This window comes from Bufo bufo, chromosome 2 (genome assembly GCF_905171765.1).
Source record: "Bufo bufo chromosome 2, aBufBuf1.1, whole genome shotgun sequence".
In the NCBI taxonomy this organism is placed as follows: domain Eukaryota; kingdom Metazoa; phylum Chordata; class Amphibia; order Anura; family Bufonidae; genus Bufo; species Bufo bufo.
In genome coordinates this window covers 839,170,201-839,184,515 of record NC_053390.1, presented here as the reverse complement: position 1 = coordinate 839,184,515, position 14,315 = coordinate 839,170,201, and the positions used below count along the sequence as shown (strand labels likewise).

Here is a 14,315-nt window from a genome sequence, read left to right as displayed (position 1 = left end):
TGAGAAGTAAGAGACATGTGGAGCAGTATGATGAGAAGTAAGGGAGATTAGGAGCAGTATGATGAGAAATAAGGGAGGGAGATGAGGAGCAGTATGATGAGAAGTAAGAGAGGGAGATGAGGAGCAGTATGATGAGAAGTAAGTGAGATAAGGAGCAGTATGATGAGAAGTAAGGGAGATGAGGAGCAGTATGATGAGAAGTAAGTGAGATGAGGAGCAGTATGATGAGAAGTATAGGAGATGAGGAGCAGTATGATGAGAAGTAAGTGAGATGAGGAGCAGTATGATGAGAAGTAAGTGAGATGAGGAGCAGTATGATGAGAAGTAAGGGAGGGAGATGAGGAGCAGTATGATGAGAAGTAAGAGAGGGAGATGAGGAGCAGTATGATGAGAAGTAAGAGAGGGAGATGAGGAGCAGTATGATGAGAAGTAAGAGACACATGGAGAGGTATGATAAGAAGTAAGTAAGATGGGGGCGGTAAAATGTGAAGTAAGTGAGATTAGGAGCAGTATGATGAGAAGTAAGTGAGATGAGGAGCAGTATGATGAGAAGTAAGTGAGATGAGGAGCGGTATGATGAGAAGTAAGTGAGATGAGGAGCGGTATGATGAGAAGTAAGTGAGATGAGGAGCGGTATAATGAGAAGTAAGAGACACGTGGAGCGATATGATGAGAAGTAAGTGAGATGAGGAGCGGTATGATGAGAAGTAAGTGAGATGAGGAGCGGTATGATGAGAAGTAAGTGAGATGAGGAGCGGTATGATGAGAAGTAGGTGAGATGAGGAGCGATATGATGAGAAGTAAGTGAGATGAGGAGCAGTATGATGAGAAGTAAGTGAGATGAGGAGCAGTATGATGAGAAGTAAGAGACATGTGGAGCGATATGATGAGAAGTAAGTGAGATGAGGAGCAGTATGATGAGAAGTAAGTGAGATGAGGAGCGGTATGATGAGAAGTAAGAGACATGTGGAGCGATATGATGAGAAGTAAGAGACATGTGGAGCGGTATGATGAGAAGTAAGTGAGATGAGGAGCGGTATGATGAGAAGTAAGTGAGATGAGGAGCAGTATGATAAGAAGTAAGTAAGATGAGGAGCGGTATGATAAGAAGTAAGTAAGATGAGGAGCAGTATGATGAGAAGTAAGAGACATGTGGAGCGGTATGATGAGAAGTAAGTGAGATGAGGAGCGGTATGATGAGAAGTAAGTGAGATGAGGAGCAGTATGATGAGAAGTAAGAGACATGTGGAGCAGTATGATGAGAAGTAAGAGACATGTGGAGCGGTATGATGAGAAGTAAGTGAGATGAGGAGCAGTATAATGAGAAGTAAGAGACATGTGGAGCGATATGATGAGAAGTAAGAGACATGTGGAGCGATATGATAAGAAGTAAGTAAGATGAGGAGCAGTATAATGAGAAGTAAGTGAGATGAGGAGCGGTATGATAAGAAGTAAGTAAGATGAGGAGCAGTATAATGAGAAGTAAGTGAGATGTGGAGCGGTATGATGAGAAGTAAGTGAGATGAGGAGCGGTATAATGAGAAGTAAGAGACATGTGGAGCGGTATGATGAGAAGTAAGAGACATGTGGAGCGATATGATGAGAAGTAAGTGAGATGAGGAGCGGTATGATGAGAAGTAAGAGACATGTGGAGCGATATGATGAGAAGTAAGTGAGATGAGGAGCGGTATGATGAGAAGTAAGTGAGATGAGGAGCGGTATGATGAGAAGTAAGTGAGATGAGGAGCGGTATGATGAGAAGTAAGAGACATGTGGAGCGATATGATGAGAAGTAAGAGACATGTGGAGCAGTATGATGAGAAGTAAGTGAGATGAGGAGCAGTATGATAAGAAGTAAGTAAGATGAGGAGCGGTATAATGAGAAGTAAGAGACATGTGGAGCGGTATGATGAGAAGTAAGTGAGATGAGGAGCGATATGATGAGAAGTAAGTGAGATGAGGAGCGGTATGATGAGAAGTAAGAGACATGTGGAGCGGTATGATGAGAAGTAAGTGAGATGAGGAGCGGTATGATGAGAAGTAAGTGAGATGAGGAGCGGTATGATGAGAAGTAAGAGACATCTGGAGCGATATGATGAGAAGTAAGTGAGATGAGGAGCGGTATAATGAGAAGTAAGAGACATGTGGAGCGGTATGATGAGAAGTAAGTGAGATGAGGAGCGGTATGATGAGAAGTAAGTGAGATGAGGAGCGGTATGATGAGAAGTAAGTAAGATGAGGAGCGGTATGATGAGAAGTAAGTGAGATGAGGAGCGGTATGATGAGAAGTAAGTGAGATGAGGAGCGGTATGATGAGAAGTAGGTCAGATGAGGAGCGGTATAATGAGAAGTAAGAGACATGTGGAGCAGGATGATGAGAAGTAAGTGAGATGAGGAGCGGTATGATGAGAAGTAAGAGACATGTGGAGCGATATAATGAGAAGTAAGAGACATGTGGAGCGATATGATGAGAAGTAAGTGAGATGAGGAGCGGTATGATGAAAAGTAAGTGAGATGAGGAGCGGTATGATGAGAAGTAGGTGAGATGAGGAGCGATATGATGAGAAGTAAGTGAGATGAGGAGCAGTATGATGAGAAGTAAGAGACATGTGGAGCGATATGATGAGAAGTAAGTGAGATGAGGAGCGGTATGATGAGAAGTAAGTGAGATGAGGAGCAGTATGATAAGAAGTAAGTAAGATGAGGAGCAGTATGATAAGAAGTAAGTAAGATGAGGAGCAGTATAATGAGAAGTAAGAGACATGTGGAGCGGTATGATGAGAAGTAAGAGACATGTGGAGCGGTATGATGAGAAGTAAGTGAGATGAGGAGCGGTATAATGAGAAGTAAGAGACATGTGGAGCGGTATGATGAGAAGTAAGTGAGATGAGGAGCGGTATGATGAGAAGTAAGTGAGATGAGGAGCGGTATGATGAGAAGTAAGTGAGATGAGGAGCGGTATGATGAGAAGTAGGTGAGATGAGGAGCAGTATGATGAGAAGTAAGTGAGATGAGGAGCGGTATAATGAGAAGTAAGAGACATGTGGAGCGGTATGATGAGAAGTAAGTGAGATGAGGAGCGGTATGATGAGAAGTAAGTGAGATGAGGAGCGGTATGATGAGAAGTAAGTGAGATGAGGAGCGGTATGATGAGAAGTAAGTGAGATGAGGAGCGGTATGATGAGAAGTAAGAGACATGTGGAGCGATATGATGAGAAGTAAGTGAGATGAGGAGCAGTATGATGAGAAGTAAGTGAGATGAGGAGCGGTATGATGAGAAGTAAGAGACATGTGAAGCGGTATGATGAGAAGTAAGTGAGATGAGGAGCGGTATAATGAGAAGTAGGTGAGATGAGGAGCAGTATGATGAGAAGTAAGTGAGATGAGGAGCGGTATAATGAGAAGTAAGAGACATGTGGAGCGGTATGATGAGAAGTAAGTGAGATGAGGAGCGGTATGATGAGAAGTAAGTGAGATGAGGAGCGGTATGATGAGAAGTAAGTGAGATGAGGAGCGGTATGATGAGAAGTAAGTGAGATGAGGAGCGGTATGATGAGAAGTAAGTGAGATGAGGAGCAGTATGATGAGAAGTAAGAGACATGTGGAGCGGTATGATGAGAAGTAAGAGACATGTGGAGCGGTATGATAAGAAGTAAGTGAGATGAGGAGCGGTATGATGAGAAGTAAGTGAGATGAGGAGCAGTATGATAAGAAGTAAGTGAGATGAGGAGCGATATGATGAGAAGTAAGTGAGATGAGGAGCGATATGATGAGAAGTAAGTGAGATGAGGAGCGGTATGATGAGAAGTAAGTGAGATGAGGAGCGGTATGATGAGAAGTAAGAGACATGTGGAGCGGTATGATGAGAAGTAAGTGAGATGAGGAGCGGTATGATGAGAAGTAAGTGAGATGAGGAGCGGTATAATGAGAAGTAAGAGACATGTGGAGCGGTATGATGAGAAGTAAGAGACATGTGGAGCGGTATGATGAGAAGTAAGTGAGATGAGGAGCGGTATGATGAGAAGTAAGTGAGATGAGGAGCGGTATAATGAGAAGTAAGAGACATGTGGAGCGGTATGATGAGAAGTAAGAGACATGTGGAGCGGTATGATGAGAAGTAAGTGAGATGAGGAGCGGTATGATGAGAAGTAAGTGAGATGAGGAGCGGTATGATGAGAAGTAAGTGAGATGAGGAGCGGTATGATGAGAAGTAAGTGAGATGAGGAGCGGTATGATAAGAAGTAAGTAAGATGAGGAGCGGTATGATAAGAAGTAAGTAAGATGAGGAGCAGTATAATGAGAAGTAAGAGACATGTGGAGCGGTATGATGAGAAGTAAGTGAGATGAGGAGCGGTATGATGAGAAGTAAGTGAGATGAGGAGCGGTATAATGAGAAGTAAGAGACATGTGGAGCGGTATGATGAGAAGTAAGAGACATGTGGAGCGGTATGATGAGAAGTAAGTGAGATGAGGAGCGGTATGATGAGAAGTAAGTGAGATGAGGAGCGGTATGATGAGAAGTAAGTGAGATGAGGAGCGGTATGATGAGAAGTAAGTGAGATGAGGAGCGGTATGATGAGAAGTAAGTGAGATGAGGAGCGGTATGATGAGAAGTAGGTGAGATGAGGAGCAGTATGATGAGAAGTAAGTGAGATGAGGAGCGGTATAATGAGAAGTAAGAGACATGTGGAGCGGTATGATGAGAAGTAAGTGAGATGAGGAGCGGTATGATGAGAAGTAAGTGAGATGAGGAGCGGTATGATGAGAAGTAAGTGAGATGAGGAGCGGTATGATGAGAAGTAAGTGAGATGAGGAGCGGTATGATGAGAAGTAAGTGAGATGAGGAGCAGTATGATGAGAAGTAAGAGACATGTGGAGCGGTATGATGAGAAGTAAGAGACATGTGGAGCGGTATGATAAGAAGTAAGTGAGATGAGGAGCGGTATGATGAGAAGTAAGTGAGATGAGGAGCGGTATGATGAGAAGTAAGTGAGATGAGGAGCGGTATGATGAGAAGTAAGTGAGATGAGGAGCAGTATGATGAGAAGTAAGAGAGATGAGGAGCGGTATGATGAGAAGTAAGTGAGATGAGGAGCGGTATAATGAGAAGTAAGAGACATGTGGAGCGGTATGATGAGAAGTAAGTGAGATGAGGAGCGGTATGATGAGAAGTAAGAGACATGTGGAGCGGTATGATGAGAAGTAAGTAAGATGAGGAGCGGTATAATGAGAAGTAAGAGACATGTGGAGCGGTATGATGAGAAGTAAGTGAGATGAGGAGCGGTATGATGAGAAGTAGGTGAGATGAGGAGCGGTATGATGAGAAGTAAGTGAGATGAGGAGCGGTATGATGAGAAGTAAGTGAGATGAGGAGCGGTATGATGAGAAGTAAGTGAGATGAGGAGCAGTATGATGAGAAGTAAGAGAGATGAGGAGCGGTATGATGAGAAGTAAGTGAGATGAGGAGCGGTATAATGAGAAGTAAGAGACATGTGGAGCGGTATGATGAGAAGTAAGTGAGATGAGGAGCGGTATGATGAGAAGTAAGAGACATGTGGAGCGGTATGATGAGAAGTAAGTGAGATGGTGGCGGTATGATGAGAATTAAGGAGCATGAGGAGGGTATGATGAGAAAGGAGATAGTAGTTGGAGCTGGCTTTTGTTCTTTTCCTCCTTATATAATAATATTTGGCTCCATGCACTCTTCTCTCGTATGTACGATCACATGTTTTGTCCTCTGTCACTAACCTTACACTTGTCTGTCTCTTACCCTCAGAATAACACTCTCTTTTTTCTCTCTCCTGTGTCTGCATGCATTGCATGGCGCCCTCCCTTCTATGTCCTTGCTCTTCTCTCACTGCATGGCCCCTGCTCATCCTTCTGCTTAGCTCTCTCTGCCGCGCCCACACCCAGCGCTGAGGGGCTGCTGCTGCAGGATAATGCAGTCTCTGCTGAAATCCGATCGATGCTGTGCACCTATTACACGGAAAGGTTTGTAAGACACGACCCTCTGTAGGAGTGGCACCTCCCAGAAATATGGGTGTAGTGGGTCATCTAGTATGAGATTGTCTCCCTCGCTGGATGCTTCGTCTGGTGGCCGGTCAAAAGTAAAGGTAGAGGAACCCCCAGGCATCCCAGGATGCACTTGATCATAGACTGTAGATAAGTGAAATCTCCTGTGACTTCATGTAGTCAGCTGTAAGTTGGGAATGTAGTGGTCTCTATATCTAGTGGTCGTACAGTTGTGTACATCAGTGGTGTCTACAGGTTTTGTAGGTCTCCTAAATCTGTGACCTTCCTAGTTATGTTGTCCTTCTGTCCCCCCAGCTATTGAGGGCTTGGGCCCTATTCCTGACCTCCTTTCTCAGAGGATGAAGGAATTTGAGCTGCAGAGAGGTCTTGATCCACCACCTTGGACGTCTTTCTTCCACAACCCTTCCCCTGGGCATCCGTCTTCCTCCTCCTCTGAATGTGATAGTCCTCCAGCCCAGTCCTCCAAACACAGACCTCGAACACTTTCCCTGGATGCTAAACTAACATCCCTGAAGAGTCGAGGCTTGAAAATGACTGAGAGTCCATCTAGTCTTGGGTCACCTCGAACCAGAAATGAAAGTCCTCGCCCAGAGGCAAGAAACGGCAGCGGCAGCAGTACACCGGACTTAGAAAGGGGTTGTCACACCCGCAAGAACACGAAGAGCCTGAAAACCAAACTGGACCCCCGGAACTGGCTCCAAAGCCAAGTGTGAGCGTCCACTGACCAGTCCAACAGCAGGAGGACTGGCTAGGGCAGCCATGTCTGATGTCAACATGGCTGCCGGGGCGCACTACGGTCTCACTTGGGGCTGGTTGGGTTGCCCCCACCCCTTGGTTGAGGCCGGCATTTTACTGCTTCTGACATGTAATAAGTGTGAATGAGATTAACTCAGGGTCTGTCCTGACCCCGGAAGAAGGGTAAGAAGTGCTCTGCCCCCCCTCAGGGTAACGGTGACCAAGAGCAAGAAGGAACCCTTCCACTGCCCGCGCCGTAATATAAAACATGACAGCCCATGCCACGTGACCCAGGGCGTTAGATTCCTGTACTCTGCCCCGTGGCAGGGCGACACTACAGATCTGCTGTGCCCGATCCGGCACTGAACACAATTATTTATATACAAAGCATGTACTGCACTACAGGGGGCACAGGGAAGAGGGAGGTATGAGGCATGGAGTCAGCTTCAACTGCTGCAAGGTGGCAGGAGGGAGGTATGAGGCATGGAGTCAGCTCCAACCTCTGCAAGGTGGCAGGAGGGAGGTATGAGGCATGGAGTCGGCTCCAACCTCTGCAAGGTCGCAGGAGGGAGGTATGAGGCATGGAGTCAGCTCCAACCTCTGCAAGGTGGCAGGAGGGAGGTATGAGGCATGGAGTCAGCTCCAACCTCTGCAAGGTGGCAGGAGGGAGGTATGAGGCATGGAGTCGGCTCCAACCTCTGCAAGGTGGCAGGAGGGAGGTATGAGGCATGGAGTCGGCTCCAACCTCTGCAAGGTGGCAGGAGGGAGGTATGAGGCATGGAGTCAGCTCCAACCACTGCAAGGTCGCAGGAGGGAGGTATGAGGCATGGAGTCGGCTCCAACCTCTGCAAGGTCGCAGGAGGGAGGTATGAGGCATGGAGTCAGCTCCAACCTCTGCAGGTGGCAGGAGGGAGGTATGAGGCATGGAGTCAGCTCCAACCTCTGCAAGGTGGCAGGAGGGAGGTATGAGGCATGGAGTCGGCTCCAACCTCTGCAAGGTGGCAGGAGGGAGGTATGAGGCATGGAGTCAGCTCCAACCTCTGCAAGGTGGCAGGAGGGAGGTATGAGGAATGGAGTCAGCTCCAACCTCTGCAAGGTGGCAGGAGGGAGGTATGAGGCATGGAGTCGGCTCCAACCTCTGCAAGGTGGCAGGAGGGAGGTATGAGGCATGGAGTCGGCTCCAACCTCTGCAAGGTGGCAGGAGGGAGGTATGAGGCATGGAGTCAGCTCCAACCACTGCAAGGTCGCAGGAGGGAGGTATGAGGCATGGAGTCGGCTCCAACCTCTGCAAGGTCGCAGGAGGGAGGTATGAGGCATGGAGTCAGCTCCAACCTCTGCAGGTGGCAGGAGGGAGGTATGAGGCATGGAGTCGGCTCCAACCTCTGCAAGGTGGCAGGAGGGAGGTATGAGGAATGGAGTCAGCTCCAACCTCTGCAAGGTGGCAGGAGGGAGGTATGAGGCATGGAGTCAGCTCCAACCTCTGCAAGGTCGCAGGAGGGAGGTATGAGGCATGGAGTCAGCTCCAACCTCTGCAAGGTGGCAGGAGGGAGGTATGAGGCATGGAGTCGGCTCCAACCTCTGCAAGGTCGCAGGAGGGAGGTATGAGGCATGGAGTCAGCTCCAACCTCTGCAAGGTGGCAGGAGGGAGGTATGAGGCATGGAGTCAGCTCCAACCTCTGCAAGGTCGCAGGAGGGAGGTATGAGGCATGGAGTCGGCTCCAACCACTGCAAGGTCGCAGGAGGGAGGTATGAGGCATGGAGTCAGCTCCAACCTCTGCAAGGTGGCAGGCGGGAGGTATGAGGCATGGAGTCAGCTCCAACCACTGCAAGGTGGCAGGAGGGAGGTATGAGGAATGGAGTCAGCTCCAACCACTGCAAGGTGGCAGGAGGGAGGTATGAGGCATGGAGTCAGCTCCAACCTCTGCAAGGTGGCAGGAGGGAGGTATGAGGCATGGAGTCAGCTCCAACCTCTGCAAGGTGGCAGGAGGGAGGTATGAGGCATGGAGTCAGCTCCAACCACTGCAGGTGGCAGGAGGGAGGTATGAGGCATGGAGTCAGCTCCAACCACTGCAAGGTGGCAGGAGGGAGGTATGAGGAATGGAGTCAGCTCCAACCTCTGCAAGGTGGCAGGAGGGAGGTATGAGGCATGGAGTCAGCTCCAACCTCTGCAGGTGGCAGGAGGGAGGTATGAGGCATGGAGTCAGCTCCAAACACTGGTTATGGGAGGGAATGACACATGCCATTGGGGTCACTGAGCCATCGTGGTGTTGGGGCCTCCATGACGTCCTGGCAAAGTGAAAGCTTTATAATGATAACAGCCTAACCAAATATCTACTAACAGAATATAATATATCAATAAAAAGTTACTGCCGAGGCTCGTCTACAACATTTATGGAGTCTAAGAGGTGATATCAGACACACAGGAGTCCTGGACACTACAGTCCAGAGGTTATAATAGTACAGGAGAGGTATAAGAGGTGATATCAGACACACAGGAGTCCCGGACACTACAGTCCAGAGGTTATAATAGTACAGGAGAGGTATAAGAGGTGATATCAGACACACAGGAGTCCTGGACACTACAGTCCAGAGGTTATAATAGTACAGGAGCGGTATAAGAGGTGATATCAGACACACAGGAGTCCTGGACACTACAGTCCAGAGGTTATAATAGTACAGGAGCGGTATAAGAGGTGATATCAGACACAAAGGAGTCCTGGACACTACAGTCCAGAGGTTATAATAGTACAGGAGCGGTATAAGAGGTAATATCAGACACACAGGAGTCCTGGACACTACAGTCCAGAGGTTATAATAGTACAGGAGCGGTATAAGAGGTGATATCAGTCACACAGGAGTCCTGGACACTACAGTCCAGAGGTTATAATAGTACAGGAGAGGTATAAGAGGTGATATCAGACACACAGGAGTCCCGGACACTACAGTCCAGAGGTTATAATAGTACAGGAGAGGTATAAGAGGTGATATCAGACACACAGGAGTCCCGGACACTACAGTCCAGAGGTTATAATAGTACAGGAGAGGTATAAGAGGTGATATCAGACACACAGGAGTCCCGGACACTACAGTCCAGAGGGTATAATAGTACAGGAGCGGTATAAGAGGTGATATCAGTCACACAGGAGTCCTGGACACTACAGTCCAGAGGTTATAATAGTACAGGAGAGGTATAAGAGGTGATATCAGACACACAGGAGTCCTGGACACTACAGTCCAGAGGATATAATAGTACAGGAGCGGTATAAGAGGTGATATCAGACACACAGGAGTCCTGGACACTACAGTCCAGAGGTTATAATAGTACAGGAGCGGTATAAGAGGTGATATCAGACACACAGGAGTCCTGGACACTACAGTCCAGAGGTTATAATAGTACAGGAGCGGTATAAGAGGAGATATCAGACACACAGGAGTCCCGGACACTACAGTCCAGAGGTTATAATAGTACAGGAGCGGTATAAGAGGTGATATCAGACACACAGGAGTCCCGGACACTACAGTCCAGAGGATATAATAGTACAGGAGTGGTATAAGAGGTGATATCAGACACACAGGAGTCCCGGACACTACAGTCCAGAGGGTATAATAGTACAGGAGCGGTATAAGAGGTGATATCAGACACACAGGAGTCCCGGACACTACAGTCCAGAGGTTATAATAGTACAGGAGCGGTATAAGAGGTGATATCAGACACACAGGAGTCCCGGACACTACAGTCCAGAGGTTATAATAGTACAGGAGCGGTATAAGAGGTGATATCAGACACACAGGAGTCCCGGACACTACAGTCCAGAGGATATAATAGTACAGGAGAGGTATAAGAGGAGATATCAGACACACAGGAGTCCCGGACACTACAGTCCAGAGGGTATAATAGTACAGGAGCGGTATAAGAGGTGATATCAGACACACAGGAGTCCCGGACACTACAGTCCAGAGGTTATAATAGTACAGGAGCGGTATAAGAGGTGATATCAGACACACAGTAGTCCTGGACACTACAGTCCAGAGGTTATAATAGTACAGGAGCGGTATAAGAGGTGATATCAGACACACAGGAGTCCTGGACACTACAGTCCAGAGGTTATAATAGTACAGGAGTGGTATAAGAGGTGATATCAGACACACAGGAGTCCCGGACACTACAGTCCAGAGGTTATAATAGTACAGGAGAGGTATAAGAGGTGATATCAGACACACAGGAGTCCTGGACACTACAGTCCAGAGGTTATAATAGTACAGGAGCGGTATAAGAGGAGATATCAGACACACAGGAGTCCCGGACACTACAGTCCAGAGGGTATAATAGTACAGGAGAGGTATAAGAGGTGATATCAGACACACAGGAGTCCTGGACACTACAGTCCAGAGGTTATAATAGTACAGGAGCGGTATAAGAGGTGATATCAGTCACACAGGAGTCCTGGACACTACAGTCCAGAGGTTATAATAGTACAGGAGCGGTATAAGAGGTGATATCAGACACACAGGAGTCCTGGACACTACAGTCCAGAGGTTATAATAGTACAGGAGCGGTATAAGAGGTGATATCAGACACACAGGAGTCCTGGACAATACAGTCCAGAGGTTATAATAGTACAGGAGAGGTATAAGAGGTGATATCAGACACACAGGAGTCCTGGACACTACAGTCCAGAGGTTATAATAGTACAGGAGCGGTATAAGAGGTGATATCAGACACACAGGAGTCCCGGACACTACAGTCCAGAGGTTATAATAGTACAGGAGCGGTATAAGAGGTGATATCAGTCACACAGGAGTCCTGGACACTACAGTCCAGAGGTTATAATAGTACAGGAGCGGTATAAGAGGTGATATCAGACACACAGGAGTCCTGGACACTACAGTCCAGAGGTTATAATAGTACAGGAGCGGTATAAGAGGTGATATCAGACACACAGGAGTCCTGGACACTACAGTCCAGAGGTTATAATAGTACAGGAGAGGTATAAGAGGTGATATCAGACACACAGGAGTCCTGGACACTACAGTCCAGAGGTTATAATAGTACAGGAGCGGTATAAGAGGTGATATCAGACACACAGGAGTCCTGGACACTACAGTCCAGAGGTTATAATAGTACAGGAGAGGTATAAGAGGTGATATCAGACACACAGGAGTCCTGGACACTACAGTCCAGAGGTTATAATAGTACAGGAGCGGTATAAGAGGTGATATCAGACACACAGGAGTCCCGGACACTACAGTCCAGAGGTTATAATAGTACAGGAGCGGTATAAGAGGTGATATCAGACACACAGGAGTCCCGGACAATACAGTCCAGAGGTTATAATAGTACAGGAGCGGTATAAGAGGTGATATCAGACACACAGGAGTCCTGGACACTACAGTCCAGAGGTTATAATAGTACAGGAGAGGTATAAGAGGTGATATCAGACACACAGGAGTCCTGGACACTACAGTCCAGAGGTTATAATAGTACAGGAGCGGTATAAGAGGTGATATCAGACACACAGGAGTCCCGGACACTACAGTCCAGAGGTTATAATAGTACAGGAGCGGTATAAGAGGTGATATCAGACACACAGGAGTCCTGGACACTACAGTCCAGAGGTTATAATAGTACAGGAGCGGTATAAGAGGTAATATCAGACACACATGGATGTATAGGTGACGGCGGTTGTGTTACACTTCCTGTCTCGCCTCATCCAACAGAAGAACACCACAGTCGGCCCTGGCATCAGGTTAATATCATACTGTGCTTTATTCATCTCTAGATTATATTACGTTTAGTGATCGGTTATACATATATGTCCATGACATCCATTGTGGGGGCTCCAAAGAGGTCATCTCAGAAGCAGCTCCAGAAACATCCACAAAGCTCAGTGTGAACCAGCCACACCACATGTGATGGTGCCCCCCCAATCTGTGACTGCGCCTCATCATGTGACAAGGTGATGGTGCCTCATCATGTGACAGAACCAACCCCTTCATCATGTGACTGCGCCTCATCATGTGATAGTGTCAACCCCCTTCATCATGTGACTGATAGTGCCTCATGAAGTGCTAGTGCCAACCCCTTTATCATGTGACTGTGATGGTGCCTGATCATGTGATAGTGCCAACCCCTTCATCATGTGATGGCGCCTCATCGTGTGATAATGCCAACCCCTTTATCATGTGACCATGTGATGGTGTGTGCCATCTCCTCTCATTTGATGGCATCTCATTACATGATACTGCCAGCTCCTTCATCATGTGACCATGTGATGGTGCCTCATCATGTGATAGAACCAACCCCCTTCATCATGTAACTATGTGATAGTGCCTCATCATGTGATAGAACCAACCCCCTTCATCATGTAACTATGTGATGGCGCCTCATCATTTTATAGAAACAACCCCCTTCATCATGTAACCATGTGATGGCGCCTCATCATGTGATAGAACCAACCCCCTTCATCATGTCACCATGTGATGGCGCCTCATTGTGTGATAGTGCCAACCCCTTCATCATGTCACCATGTGATGGTGTGTGCCATCTCCTCTCATTTGATGGCATCTCATTACATGATACTGCCAGCTCCTTCATCATATGACCATGTCATGGAGACTCATCATGTGATTGTGTTAACGTCTTCATCATGTGACAGTGATGGTGCCTCCTCATGTGATAGTGTAATAGTGCCATCTCATCATGTGACCATGTAATAGTGTTATCTTCTGATGCTATGGCAATGTGATGGTGTCTTCTCCGTAACCCTTGTGGGTAGACATTACACACATGATTGGTAGAAATGCATGGTACTTGAAGGCGTGATATTATGTTCTTAAGTTGTTTTACACGAATAAGTGCAACTGTGGGTCAGTTCTCCTCATTATCCACCAGGATAGGAGTAAATTACTAGAAATAACCAGCACGGTTTAAAGGAACCTTCTTGATTGATGGGTGCTCACAATGACTGGAGGTGTCTTCTTGATTGATAGTACAGTGCCCAATGACAAGAGGTGTCATCTTGGTTCATGGGTGTCAATGATTGGGGGTCCTATTTTATCTGTTGGGTGCTGGTGTCCAAAGGTGTCTTTTTGATTCATGGGTGCTCAATGACTGGAGGTCACTTTATGATTGATAGGTACCCAGAGACTTAAGATGTCTTCCTGATTGTTGGTCACAGTAAGGCGAGGTGACTTGGAGAAGCTTTCATCTTGATAGTTGACAGTAACTGGAGGTGTTGCCATTAAAGGTGACGGGGCTGTCTTCTTCATTGGAGGCAAAAAAAATGCATCACCTCAATGGGAATGACTCTCATGCTGAGCATGACCTGACCAGCTCATGATGTCTGTAGAGAAAATACAAGTCTCAGGTCAAAGATATTCCACATATTCTGTCCCTAAAACAGCTTTTAAGAACTGATCCATTATATATGAGGAGCATTGTGTAGACATCTACCTACACAATGGGAGTGGGTGTAGGGCAACCTCATTAACTGGGAGAAGACGGACTGTCATGGATGCAAATAGGAATATGAAGGATAGAGAAAGGA

General features: G+C 47.1%; 2 protein-coding genes across 5 annotated transcripts in view; one reads left to right on the top strand and one right to left on the bottom strand.

Annotated features, from left to right (window-relative positions):
* RTKN (rhotekin) overlaps positions 1-7,980 on the top strand; it is a 92,941-nt gene extending 84,961 nt beyond the window's left edge. The window contains exons 12-13 of one of the 4 annotated variants that reach the window (XM_040419468.1): positions 6,328-7,571; positions 7,669-7,980. In XM_040419468.1, the coding sequence (XP_040275402.1) occupies positions 6,328-6,746 (419 nt within the window). In that variant the 3' untranslated portion in view covers positions 6,747-7,571; positions 7,669-7,980. Of the gene's footprint in view, positions 1-6,327; positions 7,572-7,668 lie in introns of those variants that run through there. The other 3 variants (XM_040419470.1, XM_040419469.1, XM_040419471.1) reach the window with 3 other exon arrangements.
* A 5,157-nt stretch (positions 7,981-13,137) lies between these two features.
* LOC120990572 (flocculation protein FLO11-like) overlaps positions 13,138-14,315 on the bottom strand; it is a 51,983-nt gene continuing 50,805 nt past the window's right edge. The window contains exon 12 of the mRNA XM_040419467.1: positions 13,138-14,111. The gene's annotated coding sequence lies outside the window, so the exon portion shown is untranslated. The remainder of the gene's footprint in view (positions 14,112-14,315) is intronic.